This window comes from Drosophila montana, unplaced genomic scaffold, assembly GCF_035044405.1.
Source record: "Drosophila montana isolate Dmon_TW-CO22-7 unplaced genomic scaffold, ASM3504440v1 contig_1814_1, whole genome shotgun sequence".
NCBI classification, from domain to species: domain Eukaryota; kingdom Metazoa; phylum Arthropoda; class Insecta; order Diptera; family Drosophilidae; genus Drosophila; species Drosophila montana.
In genome coordinates, this window is record NW_026996735.1 from 19375 (window position 1) to 38735 (window position 19361).

General features: G+C 39.0%; 1 protein-coding gene across 1 annotated transcript; it reads left to right on the top strand.

The window, feature by feature from the left end:
• Positions 1 to 4533: 4533 nt before the first annotated feature.
• On the top strand, positions 4534 to 17080 carry LOC135441082 (dynein beta chain, ciliary-like). The gene is made up of 4 exons (XM_064700536.1): positions 4534 to 4697; positions 4753 to 7515; positions 7571 to 7765; positions 16990 to 17080. The coding sequence occupies exons 1-4, from the start codon at positions 4570 to 4572 to the stop codon at positions 17078 to 17080; spliced, it is 3177 nt and encodes a 1058-aa protein (XP_064556606.1). The 5' UTR covers positions 4534 to 4569.
• Positions 17081 to 19361: the final 2281 nt, after the last annotated feature.

Below are 19361 nucleotides of genomic sequence, written 5' to 3' on the forward strand. Positions count from 1 at the left end.
GTAGCAGCCGAGGCGGGCTGCTGTCTCCCACAATGGGGCGGCCATATACGGCACATCCTAGTCTACTTCGCGCTGCTGTGACCTCGTCGTTTTCATCCTCTCGTATCTCCAAGGGTGCAGTTATTTTGATATTGTCTAAACCAATGATAAGCCGAGCCCTTACGTTGGTAAGTCCAAGTTCGCTATAGTTCGCACGTTTTGTAACGCCTACTGGACTGCGTTATGTTCTGGAGCTGAAATGCTCACAGCCACAGACATCGACTGGTTGTAGCCTGTCAATTTAAGACACAGCTGGGTCGCAGGACCATCTAGTTCCAGCTTGTCTGCAAGCGTTCTTTCTATTAACGTACACTCAGCTCCTTCATCCACTAATGCATGTGTGCGCACGCTTTTTGATTTACGATAGAGCGTGATTGGAACATATCGAAACAGTGTCTTACTTGCGGAGCTGCCGTGAAACAGAACGGCAGACTCCCTTGCCTTAATCCTGTTGTTGCTACCTTGGCCCGCGTGCTCGTCTTTACTACCACTCATGGTAGGCGTATGTAGCAGCACATGGTGCGTTGACTCGCAACCATCTACATGACATTTCTTTTTTTGATTTACATTGTTGTGCACGATGTCGCATAAAGTAGCAAAAATAGAGACGCATTTTCTTAACAAGTTCCCAACGCTGATTTGTACCCATGGATCTGAAGTTGTCGCAATCTGATAGACGATGATTACCGGCGCACTTCGGACATAAAACCCTCTCCTGATCCTGTTGAGAACGTTGTTGCTGAGAGCCCTCACGGCTATCTACCGTGTTGTGCAAAAAAATTCGCTCTCTAGTGGTTTTCGTGGAGCTCTTCTTTTCGTTGTCAGTCCGTGGTGTCTCGTAGGGCGTGACCATAGTGGCGCACATTGCCACATTAAACAGCCAGTTATCAAAGGTGGCCAAACTGCTACCATCATTTGACATTCGATACCATCCCCAGTCCAATTTCATATTGCTGGGCATCTTAGCAACAAGCTCCTTTAGCAGCGCGGGATCGTAAAAATATTCGTGCATACCAATGGCCGCTTTCGTTGCGCAATAGTTTTGGACAGCTAAGGCCAGGCGGATAACGGTGTTCAAGATGTCCGATTTTTTTGCTGGTTCCTTTCGTAGCTTTTGCTGCAGCGCAGCATGTACTAATTCAGAGCGGCCATACAACATTCGCAATGTGCCTATAGCATACGGCACTGTAGCTGGGATCATAAGTTTTCCACGCGCCGCATACAGGACTTGCCCTCTGAGGCACTTCTAAAGCCTGATGAGATTTTCCTCGTAACTTATAATTAATATATAAATAAATTGGAACACAATAAATAAAATAAAGTTATTTATTTCTATTTGTGAAAGCTATTGAAAAAGCTCAATAGTGCAACATTTTGCAAAGCCATTCCAATTTATGAAAGTTTGCAACCATGCAAAATGCTCTAACTAATACGACTATTTGTGCAATTGATGAGTGCGGCCTTAGTGTTAGGCTGAAGCAAATCGAGCGGCTTCAGCCCTCATTTGAAAGTACTCATACCAGCCTAGAAGAACTAAACTTTGATAAAACTGGTAGCCAATTGCGTGACGCGCTTCAATATTGCCTTGCTCACCATTTCTCGACAAAACTGTTGTCTCATTAAATTGCCTACGTTCTGTGCAGCATCTTCAATCATGCCTGAAGGATTCAGCGCTGCACGCAATTCGATCACGGAGCCCCGGTCTGCATTTCTTGTGACAGCCCTGGTTATTGGTCATTCATCACCATCATTCCTCTATTAATAACTCATCTTTTCCTTCTGGCAAGCTGCTAATTTATCATCTATTCTTCCTCCACCTCTCTTGCTGTCAGTATTTCAGCTGAGAAGTTGTTCTCTTGGCCACTGGTGTGACGTTCGCCAAAATTCGCTTTATACCTTTTCGTGCCCTTTTGGAATCCGGTTCTCAGCTTCATCTTATTACGTCGCGACCTGCTCACCAGCTTTAGTATAAAAAGTCTTCAGCCTTTGTCTCCGGTTTTGGAGATTCTCGTTTCGACACAGAAGAAACTATGGTCAGTATTACTTTAGTCTCAAGTCTCAGGGTACTTAACATGTCTCACATACCTGGTAGCGCCTACCATAAGTGATATTCAACCGAGATTTACTATCAACTCTACAATGTTAACATTTGCGCTAACATAGGACTTGCAGATCCGTATTTATTTAAGTCACAAAGCGTGGACTTGCATTTTTGAGCTAATTTTATCCGCATGAAAAAGGGTATAATGTATTTGTGCAAATGTACGTAACAGGCATCTCCTACCCCACAAAGTATATATATTCTTGATCAGCATCAATAGCCGAGTCGATCTAGGCATGTCCGTCTGTCCGTCTGTTCGTCTGTTCGTTTGTCCGTCTATCCGTATGTATGAACGCAAGGATCTTAGAACCAATAAGAGCTAGAGACTTGAAAGTAGGTCCTCCTAGTGCCCGCGCAGATAGCGTTTGATTCCGAATATTTTATAGTACAGTAACAATTGAGATTGTATTGTGTTCTGCGCTGATATTTTAATTAGTTTTTTTCTCATTAAGACTCAATAATTGGTGTGGTTGTTGGGCAGAGGCGGCGGCAAGTAGAGCGGTATTTTGCGAGTTCGAGTCCTACCGAGAATACAATTCATTTTTTTTTGGTTGTGTAAGGCTATTGAGTAGAGGCGGCAATAGTGCAATTAGTTTCGAGTTCGAACCCTGCCAAGGGAATTTTTTATTTTTTAATTAATATATTTTTATTACTACTAAAGCAAACGAGCGCGTAGCCCGATCTGCATTTGGTGTTGGAATAAGAGGGCTCAGGGTATCCCCTAGTCGGGAGCTCCCGACTAAAACCTCTTACATGTTTTATTTCGAGCTTATCAGCGTCGGCCAGATAAAGCTTCCGCCCGAGCTTGAGCCGAGTTTTGAAGAATATATGATTTTGAGAAACGATTTTGGGAATTAGAAGCGTGCTGGGAAATAACACCGCAGTTCATATCAGCCTATATTGACCAATATTTGGTTCGTTTACCCTTCAAGCGAATTTTGGAAAGTTCTGAGAAGTCATACCAACAAGACTTTCGTCGGTTCCTGACCCGGGAACGGAAACTATAAAATCGTCCAGACCTGAAGCCTCAGTATTCACATTTTTTAAAGGAATACTTGGATCTGGGTCATATGTCACCTGTCGCTCCAGAGTCCATAGTACTTTTTTAATATTTTCTCCCTCGTCCCTTTGTCTTTAAGTTAGACAGTTCAACGACAAAGTTGCGAGTCGTTTTCGACAGCTCAGCAGTTTCCTCGTCAGGATATTCATTCAATGAACGATTTTTAGCTGGTCCTGTTATTCAGAGCTCGTTGTTTCGCTTCGTATGCGTTACATCACTAGAAGATTTTCTCCAAAGCATTCTGCGTCGACACTCGCCAGAACAGAATGTAAAGATTTTTAAACTATTACATATGGAACAAAACCATAATTTCTCTCTGTCCACGGTAGGCATCAGTTGTCTATGGATGTGGAACTTGACTTAGATCTTGAATTGGATTTCGGATTTTGCGGCGTGACTTCTACTTTATTTAAGAGGGAGAGTCAATTAAAGAAGTAAAGGAAATTCTCAATCAGACAGCTGGAATCCTGGCAAGTGGGACTTTAAGCTACGAAAGTGGTGCTCAAGTAATGCTGCTGTACTGAAAGGGATACCGGAAGGTACGTCATTTCTGCGACGCCAGCATCGAAGCGTATGGTGCCTGTGTCATTTCTCAACGACCACAAGCCAGTTGTCAGCTGTTGTATTCCAAATCGCGTGTAGCTCCTCTGAAAACAATCACAGTTCTAAAGCTAGAGCTCTGTGGGCCCGTCCTAAAATAGAAATCTTCGTTTAAAAATTCTACTGCTGGTCGGATTCTTCTGTATACCTTTCCTGGATAGAGACCGAGCCCTGCAAGCTCAATATGTTTGTAGCTAATCATGTCACAGCAGTTCAACATATATCCAATTATTTTGGGCCCGCTGGCATGAAGATGATTAATATAATATAGAATATATAACACTGGTTCAGCAGCACTCCAAATGGCGCACACCAAAACCACGCGCATGCGTTAACGACCTTGTCCTTGTGAAGGACGAAAATCTTCCGCAACTAAGGTGACCACTGGCGTGAATCACGGAGACGATGGAGTCGCTTGCGCAGCCATCTTGCGCACCGCAACAGGAGTGATAAGGGGAGTTCCAAACAAGCTATGCCTACTGCCCAGCAAGTACTTAGTTGAAAGCCCATGTCTTCCAACAATTAATATACCAACAAATTGCTACGAAAGAAAAAAAAACTTCTTAATTATTTCTAGAGTGATGTTGCTCGAAATCCCAATAATAATATTATTATTGGTATTATTATCATTATTATTATTTTTATTATTGTTATTATTATTATCATTATTTTGTTATATATTATATTATAATATATACAATAATAAAAGTAATAATTTTTATAATTGCAGCCACCAATACCTTCGACAGAGGGTACCGATCCTTTTGAAATGATCTGTGATGATGCCCAAATTGCAGAGTGGAATAACCAAGGGTTACCTAGTGATCGTATGTCTGCGGAGAATGCTGCTATTTTGGTTCAATCCCAACGCTATCCGTTAATGATCGATCCTCAGCTGTAAGTTAGAATTTTCCAAAAAAAATTTTAATAAACTAATTAATCTTACATATAGACAAGGCATAAAATGGGTGAAAGCAAAATATGGTCCAGGTCTTGTGGTGTTGCGTCTTACACAACGCGGATATCTTGACTTTGTAGAACGGGCTGTTAGCAATGGAAACGTACTTTTGATAGAGAACATTGGGGAGAACGTTGACGCTGTACTAAATCCATTGCTTGGTCGCATGCTGATCAAAAAAGGAACTATTTTGAAGATCGGCGACCGTGAGATTGACTTCAATCCCAACTTTCGTTTGATTTTGCATACAAAATTAGCTAATCCGCACTATAAGCCTGAAATGCAAGCACAAACTACACTTATTAATTTTACAGTAACACGTGACGGCTTAGAGGATCAGTTATTGGCTGAGGTAGTCAAGGTTGAAAGACCTGACTTAGAAGCTATGCGTACACGTCTTACGCAGCAACAAAATCATTTTAAAATTACATTAAAGCTTTTGGAAGATGATCTATTAGCGCGATTGTCCTCTGCTGGGGATAATGTTCTTGAAGATATAACCTTAGTTATGAACCTCGAAAAAACGAAGAAAACAGCCGACGAAATTGAAGTAAAGGTAGCCGAGGCCAAAATTACAGGTGTTCAAATTGACTCTGCCCGAGAAGCATACAGACATGCCGCCGAGCGAGCCTCTATTATATATTTCATACTAAATGATTTATTCAAGATAAATCCAATATATCAGTTCTCATTAAAAGCTTTTACAGTAGTATTTAATAACGCAATGCTTAATTCTACGCCAGCTGAAAAACTCAAGGAACGCGTTGAAAATCTAATGGAATCAATTACATACAGCAGCTATATTTACACTTCTCGAGGGCTTTTTGAGCAGGACAAACTAATTTTTCTTACTCAAATGTGCCTTCAAATATTAGTAAATATTGGCGAAGTGGATCCTACTGAACTAGATTTTCTTCTCCGATTCCCGTATATGCCCAATCAAACCTCAAATTTTCCGTGGCTGACTCATGTTGGATGGGGAGGCATTCGTGCATTAAATAATTTGCCAGCGTTTAAAGGGTTAGAAAAAGATATCGAAGGATCGCATAAGAGGTGGATGAAATTTATTGATTCGGAGAGCCCCGAGAATGAGAAATTACCTGGTGAATGGAAAGCAAAGTCGGCAATTCAGAGGCTCTGCATAATGCGGTGCATACGACCCGATCGCATGTCTTATGCAATGAAAGGTTTTATTGACGAAAAATTAGGATCCAAGTATATTGATGCACGGTCTATAGAATTTTCTAAAACCTTTAAGGAGTCAAGCCCAGAAACTCATATCTTCTTTGTTTTATCACCAGGTGTTGACCCACTTAAAGATGTAGAAAAAATTGGCAAGGTGTTAGGCTATAGTTTTGATCATGAAAACTTTCATAGTGTTTCGTTAGGTCAGGGACAGGAAATTATTGCTGAAAAAGCTATTGAGACAGCTTCACAACAAGGGCATTGGGTCATTCTGCAAAATATTCACCTAGTTGCACGCTGGCTGTCTAGTCTTGAAAAGAAAATGGAAGCTTCTCTTATTAACGTGAATTCAAAGTACAGACTTTTTCTAAGTGCTGAACCGGCAGGTGACCCTCTGATGCACATTTTACCGCAGGGAATACTGGAGTCTGCTATTAAAATTACCAACGAACCGCCGACAGGTATGATGGCTAACATACACAAGGCCCTCGACAATTTTAGTGATGAGACACTTGAGATGTGCTCTAAGGAAACGGAGTTTAAAGCTATTCTTTTCTCTCTATGTTACTTCCATGCCGTCGTGGCTGAACGTCGCAAATTTGGGCCACAAGGCTGGAATCGATCCTATCCATTTAATGTGGGTGATCTTACAATTTCAGTATATGTTTTATTTAATTACTTGGAGGCTAACACTCGTGTCCCTTGGGAAGATTTACGTTATTTGTTCGGAGAAATCATGTACGGTGGCCACATCACAGATGACTGGGATCGTCGATTGTGCCGCACCTATCTTGAGGAATTTATGCAGCCAGAGCTCATCGATGGCGATTTAGAGTTCTGCCCCGGTTTTCCTGCCCCAGGAATTCTTAAATATGCTGGATATCATCAGTATATCGATGAAAATTTGCCATTGGAGAGTCCTTCCCTATATGGATTAAATTTAAATGCTGAAATTGGATTTCTTACAACAGTTTCCGAAAGACTATTCAGAATTGTATTTGAACTACAGCCGCGAATGTCAAGTGGTTCAGCCGGAGGGGGTGAATCTGTCTCACAAGAGGATATTATAAAGGGTGTTATTGAAGATTTGCTCGATAAAGTCCCCACACCTTTTAATATTGCAGAGCTCATGGGACGTGTGGAGGATCGTAATCCATATATTATAGTTGCTTTCCAAGAATGCGAGCGGATGAATATTCTTATGTCCGAGCTTAGACGATCACTTAACGAATTAGATTTGGGTCTAAAGGGAGAACTCACAATATCATCTGTCATGGAGGATCTTATGTTATGCCTCTATATGGATCAAGTGCCTGAGCAGTGGACCAAGCTTGCCTATCCAAGCTTGTTAGGCCTGCAGTCGTGGTTTGGGGACCTAATGCAACGTCTTCGTGAGTTAGAAAGTTGGGTTTCTGATTTTCGATTGCCATCATCCATTTGGCTTGCTGGCTTCTTCAATCCCCAATCATTACTAACTGCAATTATGCAGCAGACAGCACGTAAAAATGAGTGGCCACTTGACCGAATGTGTCTTAATTGCGACGTCACAAAGAAATTCAAAGAGGAATTCACGTAAGCTTCTTAAATTATGTGTGATCTTTAGATAATATTTTACCTTTCTATATAGTTCTGCACCTCGCGAGGGAGCCTATGTAAATGGCTTATTTATGGAAGGTGCACGATGGGATATGAAACTGAGCACAATAACAGATGCACTTAACAAAGAGTTGTTTCCTGCAATGCCTGTTATTTATATTAAGGCGGTTACACAGGACAAACAAGATACAAAGAATATATATGAATGTCCAGTATACAAAATTAGGTAAGTACTAGAAATATTCAGCATATCGGCCATCGGTATATATAGCCCGGGTTATTTAAATTATTATTCTAAAGCCTTAATAAATAGATGTGCACCAAACAATTTTTATATTACAACAATTTTTATTTCAATTTTTATATTACTACAACCTTCTAAAGAATATAGAGAGACTATATTTTCTAGATTTCCTCAACAATTATTATAATTAAAATATGAACAACAAATTTTAACACCAAGCCTAAGACGGCCAAAAAATTGTACATAGTAGACGTGTGAAAAGAATATTGGAAGACAGACACGTTCTGACGTGGGAGTTAGCACGGTTAGGGCGACATAATTAAGGTCATTACTATCTCTCGGTAATTTTTATACCCTGAACCCATTGAAAATGGGTAAAAAGGATATAATGTATTTGTGCAAATGTATGTAACAGCCAGATGGAAGTATCTCCGACTCCATAAAGTATATATGTATATTCTTGATCAGCATCAACAGCCGAGTCGATTTAGCCATGTCCGTCCGTCTGTCCGTCCGTCCGTCTGTCCAAAGAATGCACTTCCAGGCTCAGAAGATAAGAAACGGCGATTAGTAATTGACTATCGTCAGATTAATAAAAAACTGTTGTCCCATAAATATCCACTACCCAGAATTGATGATCGAACCTTCTCAGGCATTTCTTTACATGGATGATCTAATAGTTATAGGTTGTTCCGAAAAACATATGCTTAAAAACTTAACTGATGTTTTTAAGATATGTAGGAAATACAACCTGAAGTTACATCCTGAAAAATGTTCATTTATAATGCATGAAGTCACATTTATGGGACACAAATGCACCGATAAAGGAATCTTGCCAGACGACAAAAAATACGATGTCATTAAAAATTATCCAGTCCCACACAATGCGGACAGCGCTCGAAGATTCGTTGCATTCTGCAATTATTACAAACGTTTTATAAAAAATTTTGCCGACTATTCTCGTCACATAACAAGATTATGTAAAAAAGATGTTAAGTTCGAATGGACAGACGACTGCCAGCATGCCTTCGAACATCTCAAATCGGCACTAATAAACCCAATATTATTACAATACCCAGATTTTGCATAATAACTGATGCAAGTAAGCAAGCTTGTGGAGCGGTTTTAACTCAAAACCATAATGGGCTCCAACTCCCAATTGCTTATGCATCACGTTCATTTACTAAGGGAGAAAGTAATAAAAGCACAACAGAACAAGAATTAACAGCAATACACTGGGCAATTACACATTTTCGACCCTATATTTATGGCAAACATTTTACAGTCCGAACAGATCACAGACCATAAACAGATTTGTTTTCAATGGTCAATCCTAGTTCAAAGTTAACACGTATGCGGCTCGAATTAGAATACGATTTCACAGTAGAGTATCTAAAGGGTAAAGATAACTATGTAGCTGATGCGTTATCAAGAATAACCATCAAAGAACTCAAAGACTTACAAGTTAAAGTCCTGTAAGTCACTACCAGGCACCAAAGTAAACAGAAAAACTCCTGCGCAGGAAAAGATCAAGTAGATTTGCCTATGCAAACTCTTGACAACGCTTCTAAGCCCAACGTATATGAAGTCATTTGTAATGACGAAGTACGAAAAGAAGTGGCCTTGCTTATATTAAATAATATATGCTTCTTCAAACATGGAAGAAAATTTATAGGAAGAATTGATGTTAGCGATCTGTACACCAATGGAACATTTGACTTAGGTCAGTTTTTCCAAAGGCTTGAAAAAGAAGCCGGTATACATGAAATCAGCCAACTCAAACTGGCACCGAGTGAAAGGATATTTGAATTAATTTCAATTGAATCTTTCAAAAATATGGGCAACAAAATATTAAAATCATTACGAGTAGCGCTACTCAAGCCGGTGACCACAATAAAAAATGAAAAAGATCAAGAAGCGATACTGTTTACATATCATGACGATCCAATACAAGGAGGTCAAACTGGCATTTCAAGAACGCTAGCTAAAATAAAAAGACACTACTACTGGAAAAATATGACACATCATATAACCAAATATATACGTAGATGTCCTATATGCCAAAAGTCGAAAACAACGACACACACAAAAACACCTCTGACCATTACAGAAACGCCGATAAATGCGTTCGAAAGAGTGATAGTGGACACTATAGGTCCACTACCAAACTCCGAAAATGGAAACAAATATGCAATTACAATGATATGGGATTTAACAAAATATCTTGTAGCTATTCCAGTACCAAACAAATCCGCTAATACAGTTGCAAAAGAAATATTTGAATCTTTTATACTGAAGTTTGGTCCAATGAAGACGTTCATTTCGGACATGGGAACTGAATATAAAAATTTTATTATGACCTGCGCAAATACTTAAAGATAGACAATTTAACGTCTACAGCACACCACCACCAGATGTTTCAACACGACTCCCTCTATGGCACATAACTACTGTCCATATGAGTTAGTTTTCAGCAAACAAAGTAATTTGCCATCGTATTTTAATTCAATATACAATATAGAAGACTATGCTAAAGAAAGAAAATATTGATTAGAAGTAGCATATAAAAGAGCAAGAGTAATGATCGAAGAAAATAAAAGAAAGAATAAACAGTTATACGCTTCGAAAGTAAATGACATAGGAATATCAATAGGAGAGTCTTACTAAGAAACGAAACAGATCATAAGCTAGATTTTAATTATATTGGAACTGGTATAGAGGATAGAGATAATATAGTAATATCATATACTAAAAATAAAAAACAAAAAGTACATAAGGATAGGTTAAAAATTTGTAATACATAATCATTTTTGTAGTATGGCCATACAAACACAAAAAAAATTATATTTATATTCTATACTTTATAACCATATAAATATAACAATTTTAGATAAAACATTTATGTTCTTCAATGTTCTTTTATTCAAATATCAAAAATAAACAAACAAAAAAAAAAAACTTAAACCCTTTTAAATAATATATTCGCAAAACGAAAAAAAAATTTTTGATTCTAAATATATACACATTTAATGATATAATATATAAAATAACTTCATAATATTACGTTATTTTTCAAAAGGAGGGAGATGTGATATGCGCACATATAGAGTAAGCACTGTATTTAAAATATATAAAACTGTCACACTGTAACACTTTGTTGCAGTGTTTACATATGCAAACTTCAAGTGCATACATATGTAATATGACCACACATATATGTGTGTGTAGGCAACAACGCAGCGTCAGCGTTCCCATGCTAGCCGGCTGCGCACTACAATACATAAGTGCACATAACATACTCTCTCTCAGCGCGGCTCTCAATGCTGCATACATATATAAGTATATAATATACCCGCTCCGCTGCCGGCGTCGCTGGCAGCGCAGTTCGCGCGGTCTTAGCTAAGTAGCACCTAAGAAAAGATTATACGAATTATTCAAACCCGAAGAGTCAATTAATAAAGTTTACAATTGGAGCAGAAGCTCCAATGTATGAAACAACATCAACAAATTGGAACTTATTACTACAATATCCCCGGGGCATCTATGCTTCTCTTTTGATAACTTGCATACATATATACTATAGCCTGAATTAAAAAATTAGAAAGAAGGGCTATCGTCACGTCGAAGAGTTAATACCCTTGCAGACTGAACGTTTTCTCATAATGTTTTGCTCGAATCTAAGAAGCACAGGAAAAGCAATCCTTATATCAAAAAAGAAAGTTTATTCAAAATTCTACTACACATAGCAGAGCATTGGTACTCTCCAAAAAAATCAATCAAGTGCCCTTGGTGGCACGTGTTTATATGACCTGGGAATGATATGGCACGACCTGCTTAATCAGACCCTTTTCTGAGCACGCTTGGCCACAAAGCCGCTTATCTTCAAGCGCGCAGATACAACCGAGGGGGTAGCCTTTTCGAACAGTACATAATTGTTCAGCTTAGAGAAAAAAGGTAATGCCGAGATGGTTAAGATATCATAAAAAACAAAAAGCTTTCCATGCCAGAAAATCATTTTTGACCGAACGCTCCTATTGCAGATATATGGTCCGATGCTGATAAGATTTTGCTTAGATGATATAACCTTCCAATGTAGATACAATTTTGTATATGCGTAGGGAGCATAGTGAAACCCTTAAATGCCAAATTTGGTGGATATATCTTGAAAAACAAAGAAGTTTTCCATACAATATTTTAAGCAATATTTTAATTTTCGACCGCTCGTTCCTAATGAAGCTAAATGATAGGTTTATATATATAAGAGGATATATATATTGTAACACTAATAAATGCCGAGCTTGGCCGAGATATCGCAATAAATTTGGTGAATATATCTTGAAAAACAAAGAAGTTTTCCATACAATATTTTAAGCAATATTTTAATTTTCGACCCATCGTTCCTATGGCAGCTATATGATATAGTAGTCTGATGTGAATACGATTTTACATAAATGTAAAACTTTGGTCAAGTTTTGTCAATATATCTTGAAAACAAAATTTTTAATTCAAACTAATTTTCGATCAACATTCCAATGGAAGCTGTATTATATAGGAGACCGAAGGTTATAGGATTTTGCATATATATGAGGAGTATAGTAAAACTAATAAATGCCGAATTGTTAAGATATCTTCATAAGTAAATAAATTTTTCAAACAAGAACCTACTTTTAAAGCGATCGTTTCTTTGGCAGCTATGTGATATTTTGGAACTCATTACTACAATATCGCCGGGGCATCTATGCTTCTCTTTTGATAACTTTTTCATACATATATACTATAGCCTGAATTAAAAAATGAGAAAGAAGGGCTATCTTCGATCATTAAATCGAAAACCATTAGACATAAACAATTGTCAACGCAGCTCAAATTCAGGCTCTTAGAATATTCCAGAAACTCAGCCGAGGTTTTCTAAGCGTTGACAAGACTTTAATAATTGAGTTCTACTGACGACTTCGACCCGTCAAGTTGCATCGTGCACAACTGTAAAATTCCAATAAGTCGCGCCTACTGATAATTAAGACTTATTTAATTGGCTTATGTAAATGGCGCAGCCGGTAGGATACGCGAGTGATATAAGACTATTAAATAACAATTGTATTCCCAGGCCTTAAAAGCAAATTCACATTCATTCTTAATCGTGTCCGCAAAAGGACACACGCGAAGCTTGCCGCGAGTGCCTATTGACCGTTCACGGATCACATATATCCCAGGTCAATCAAAAAACTGACATTGCAGTTTCATTGCAATTATCTAGTACTCAATTAAGTATTGATCCTTTAGACAATCAGAATTACTAGGTAGTGAATTTTATACACTACATAACAGTGAGTGTGCCCTTGGTCTTGCATATCCTTTGATCCCTGCAATAATAAATAAAGCCATACCAAACCAAAAAGACTACTCCAAGAAAACAATAACAACAAAAGTGAAAGTGAACACCATGGCACAACCAACAGAGCCAGTATTTCAATTAAGCGAACAACATCTTTCACAAGCACTTGGCCAGATAAGGCAAGTTCCAACCTTCCATGGAGCCACAGAAGAATTAAGCGCATTCATAAGGCGCATTGATTTCATCATGCAACTATATCCAACGAGGGACATTCGCCAACACAGCTCCTGTTCGGAGCCATAGAAATGCAAATAGAAGGAGACGCGCAGAGGGTCACGCAGCTATCCGCCGCCAACACTTGAACCGAATTGAGGTCGGCGCTCATCTTAGAATTCAAGACGCAAACGCAATGCGAAGAGCTTTTAAGAAGAATCTACAATACACCGTTCACCGGAAGTATTCGTAAGTTTTTAGAAGAATTAGATTATAAATCTTATGTCATATCTAATAAGTTAATATTAGAAGAGAATCAGATGAACACTATGCTTTACACAAACGCGTTAAACTATAAAGTTAAAGACGTTATTATGAGGAAGTTACCCGATAGGTTGTTCATGACATTAGCCCGTCATGACATAAAAAAGCTAAAACATGTAGTACAAAGCGAAGGTGTCTATGATTTAACATGGTCCGATAGAAGTAAAAATCCGAATAACCAAAACAATCTGACTACTTCCAATAAAAATCGGGGTAACAATGATCAACGTGAGTATGGGAAAAACTAAAATTTTAGTCAGACATCAAATCAACAGAACTATAATAATACCTTACAGAAACCAAAATCCCAAGTTGACCGTAGTCCACAGATAAACCAAGAGTTAGCCAGAATTTAAGCCAAGGCAGGGCACAAAACCCCCTTAATAGATTACAAAGATAAAACCATATGAATAAATGAATACACATTCACCATGCAAAACAGTTCAGAAATCGAATTGCCAGAGAACGAAGCAAAAATCTCGTTCCACCCCCGTCTGATAACGAACAATTTGTGTTCACCATCAACAACGAACTCTCTGAGCTCTACGAATTCCGCCTAGATGATCTAAACGATGAAGAGAAAATCAAATTAACAAAAGTTTTACATGAATTTAGTGACATCCAGTACCGAGAAGGTGAAAATTTGACTTTCACAAGTACTGTTAAACATGTTATCCAAACTAAACATGAAGACCCGGTTTACAAAAAACCATACAAATACGCCCAAACATTCGACCAAGAAGTCGAAAACCAGATCAAAGACATGATCAAACAAGGCATAATTCGCTAGTCGAAATCCCCTTATTGTTTGCCTATTTGGATCATACCCAAAAAGAGGGATGCATCTGGCAAACAAAAATTTAGGATAGTCATTGACTATCGAAGCCCTTATGAATTCACAGTTGATGACATAACTCGAATGCCGTTTGGTCTAAAGAATGCACCTGCAACGTTTCAACTCTGCATAAGCAATCTCCTTGAAGATTTATACTCCACTTCATTGGAGGAACACTTATTGCCACTGAGGAAGGTATTCACAAAATTAAGGGGGCCAATCTAAAAAAACAATTAGATAAATGTGAATTCATGAAAAAACAAACTGAATTCCTAGGCCACACAATAATAACAGAAGGTATAAAACCTAACCCAGCTAATATCGAAGCAAACCAAAAATTCCCAGTACCTAAAACAACAAAGGGAATCAAAACATTTTTTAGGACTTTGCGGTTTTTACCGAAAGTTCATCACAAATTTTGCCAAAACAGCAAAACCAATGACAGCAAGACTAAAAAAAGGTGCAGTCATTAGTACAAAATATAAGCAATACCTTGAAGCATTTGAAAAATTAAAATTACTTATAATGTCCGATCCGATACTAGTATATCCCAATTTCGAGAATCAATTCTCACTAACCACAGATGCCAGTAATATTGCTAAGGGAGCAGTATTATCACAAGATCACAAACCAATCTGCTATGCAAGCAGAACATTAAACGAACATGAAATTAATTATTCTATTGTCTGGGCCACCAAATACTTCAGGTCCTATTTATTCGGAAGAAAATACGAGATCCTTAGCGATCACAAACCCCTAGTTTGGCTAAGCAGCATGAAAGAACCCAATATGAAACTACAAAGATGGAAAATCAAGCTAAATGAGTTTGATTACCACATCAAATATGTCCCTGGAAAAGAAACTTAATTAGCGGACGCTTAATCGCGAACCAAAATAGGGGAAAATCTATTGGGCGAAACTTCAAAAAGCTTAGGTGAAACAATCTAATGTGCACAGGAAGATAACGAAAATCATATTCCTATCACAGAAAGACCCGTTAACTATTATAACAGGCAATTATAATTCATAAAAACTAATAGTAACAAAGTAGAAACAATACGCTTATTCCATAAACAAAAAATTAAAATCTCTTATCAGGAAATGACTAAGAATATTTATGCACTAAGAAAAGTGTAATTTACTTCCATAATGAAGCAGACTTCATAATTTTCCAAAATGCCTTCATTGAAATTATTAATCCAGGTAACCTAACAAAAGTAATGAAATCCATCAAACAAGTTATAGATATCCAAACCTATGCACACTTCAAGGAAATCATCCTTAAAAATCATAAAGACTTATTGCATCCAGGTACTTATTGCATACAGCCTTTTTTAAAGAAAAATATTACTACCCTGATCACCAAAAGTTGAAACAAAATATCATAAATGAATGCGAAATATGCAAAAAGGAAACACAGAAATACTAAACTCTCCATTCAAACGACTCCAGAAACGTCCAACCCCCTAAAAGAAATACTTCATGGATGTTTATATCATTTACAACAGACAGTTTCTATCTTGCATAGACATTTACTCAAAATAAACAGCATTAATAGAGATAAACAGCAGAGATCGGCTCGACTAGTAAAAATGGAATTTCTGACATTCAGAGATTCCACAAAACAGTTATCGAAAAGCTAAGAATAATAAATAGTGAGTCCGATCCAGAAAACAAATTAACATAATTTGAAACGATACGTTATACGTACAACCATAAGACAAAACACAATACAACTGGTAGAACACCAGCTGACATCTTTATTTATGCAGGAACCCCCTCAGGAAAACAAACTTAATAAAATAACAAATTTAAACGAAAAGCGCCAAGACTTTGAAATAGACACTAGATTTAAGGAGCCACCTCTAGTAAGATCCAAAACTACAATCCCATTCAAGAAAACGGGAAACCTCAGTCAATTAGACGATAAGCATTTCGAGGAAACTTACAGAGGTAGAAAAATTACACACGACAAATCTAAATTTATAAAGAAAAATAAAATTAATATAAGCAAATACGATAATTCCAGATCGAATGGCCAAGAAAGCCCAACTTAAACTGACAGCATATTTAATGCTATTCTTAATAAGCACCTTCTTCCGAGAAGCCCAACTCCAAAGCATAGAAATCAACCCGACCCAAGCTAAAGATGGCTCCATAGCCAACTGCGTCAACTGGAACAAGGGGGAGAAATCTTGCGTCGCTCGTAGAGCCTGTATTCGGGGGCGGCATTCTCGTATATCCGGTGCAACTCCTGCACCGGCTTATGTCTGACGTGATGCATTAGAGCCCACAGCTCTACTAGGTATTCCATGAATTTCTACTCCACGCGCTGCCGGCGAGACCGAATTTCGTCCTCAACCCTTTCAAAATAGCGCGGTGGCAGAAATAAGTCCAAGAAATCGATCCTAAACACTGACCGGGGCACATCCCTTAGTCCACTACTCAAGAACCAACGAGCGGCCCTGTCGCAGAATACCTCGCTCATCCCATATGTGATAGCCCGCTCCTCGAGGTCCTCAAGGAATCTAAGGGGGCCGGATCGGCCATTATACCTCATACCCCACTTCCGGAACGTTTGAAAGTGGCCTAGCCTCCGACTGAGAATATGGCCGGGGAATATAAGGGCCGCTATTCGTTTCGTAAGGGGTTCGCCCTAGCTCTGTGCCAATCGCTGTCATTTGGCCGGCTCCGTTTCTTCTAACCTCATGAGCCTCCCCTACACCCGTGACGGCTAAGCTAGGGTCGGAATCTGCAGACGCTCGTACAGTTGCGAGCTCTTCAGGTCTGGTTCCGATTTCTGACGCGGCCGTCCGCCAACGTCGGGTGAAGCTCCCCAGGATGGCGGCTCTAACGTTTTGGCAGACTGAGATAAAACAAACAACAAAAATTAATTCACTTTAATCCTGGTTCATTTAATCTTTTGTTATTTTGCACTTGGCTGTTTTTATTGTTCACTTTTTTTTATTAAACACACCCGTTGGCATTGTTCTCTTCAACTGTACTGATGAATTCAGTTTTCACCGCGCGTGAACTAAATTCGTACCACTGTACAGCCGCTGTCGCGACGCCTTAACGGCCTTTCGACGCCGACGTCGACTGCGGCGCACGTTTGAGCACACGGGTGCAAGCGTTGATTCGATGCACTTGCTAGGGTATGCTCGTCTAACTAATACCCTAGACTTGAATTTTACCCATATATGATTTATTCCCTTTCTCTTATCCTCTGCTACATACATTCTAAGGTATGCCCGACTCAAAAATACCCTATTGGCAATTTTTTTTTTGTAGAACACTTATTTGGGAATATTTGTGGGGCTTTAATCCGCAAACAGGCCACGCCGTCTATGACCCTGCTCGCGCGCCACTTGTAAAGAAGCTACTGGCCGGGGTACAAATCTCGGTCTCGCCGGGTTCAGCAAGCCTACAAGACATTTGTTAGTTGTTGGGATGGAGGGTTTAGGGAGAGGGGAAGTGTCACAAATATCGCTACTCTGCCTTCGATCCTTCTAGCGGAAAGGCCTGCGCTGACCTTCAGTGTTCGATGGATAGCACAGCGGTCCCTGCCAGAGTCCGTCCCAGCCCACACACAAACTACTGTTGGGATGGTTACCATGAGCGACGTAACGAATCCTCGTTAAGAAAGGGGTTATTGTAAGCGACGTAATGAAGCCTCGTCTATCGATACTACGGTTTAAGTTAGGAATGGAAGGTTATGTTGAGTACCCGAGGTTAGTGTTAATAAAAGATGACAAGGATTAGCAGACATCTTGATGAGTATTACTTTATTCACATAAGCTTCTTTATAATTGTTAAGCACTAGCCTACTCTGTTTCCCTACGAGAAAACCTTGGAGCACTGTCTGGAGCCCTAGCGCTCCGCTACCCGTTTTGGGGTTATGTTTTCCTTCTGCAACTCCGGCACACGTCTACTTACTCTGATAGTCGCCGCCAAAGTGACGGCACCCTCGCTTGATGGATAGCGTATTGTCGTGACCAGATACATTAGGCATACTCAAGTATAGGTCGTAATAAAAATATATAAAGGGTTTTTGTCGTGAACGGATCTTCAAACTCTTTCGACCATCGCTTGATGAAACCCATAACAAATCTGGCCTTATTGACCACGAAGAGAGTCGAATTTAAATTCATGATGAAGGATGACACCTAGATCACTAACTTCATTAGAAGTACTGTTAACACGATCGAGCGGTAAGCTATCAAGGATGTAAGAAACGAATTGAGGAGGGCTTCTATAGATTGAGTTCCCAGTTGAGAGTGATTGACGTGTTTTACTTGTGCTCCAAGATTTTTATATATTTTTGCGCTTAAATCCTGCTTTTTATTTCCAAATTTTGCATTTTTTGTGCTTTACTTAAAAAGCTTTTATAACTTGTGCAAAGTGTTATCTGTTGTGCAGCGTAAGTCTGTTAATTATTGCATTTATTAAACACGGCGTCAGTTCCGTATTGTTGTCATTGCCTGTTTTGATTCTTTTGCTTTGGTGCTCCCCTGTGCAAACACTTGTATGTGCGTGTGTTCGCTGCTGCAAATTTATTCTTGTGCATCGCGCTCTCGCAAATTTTTGCTGTTGCTTTTCGCTCCAAACAATTTGTTTGTGTACGAATAGTTATTTTTTGAGCGTTTACTTGCTCTATTCTTGTGCACCGTGTTTCGTTTTGCTCTGCGCTCTCGCAACTTTTGCTTATTCTTTTAACGCTGGTAGTAATTATGTCGTGCTGTAAGAAACCTTGAACGTTCAAGCAGGCTGATGATTCTGCATTGCCGCAATTTGTTAATTGCTGGCTGTGTGAGAATATAATGCATGCTAAATGTGCAGGTCTCACTGGGCGTGATTGCGACAAGATCGCTGCA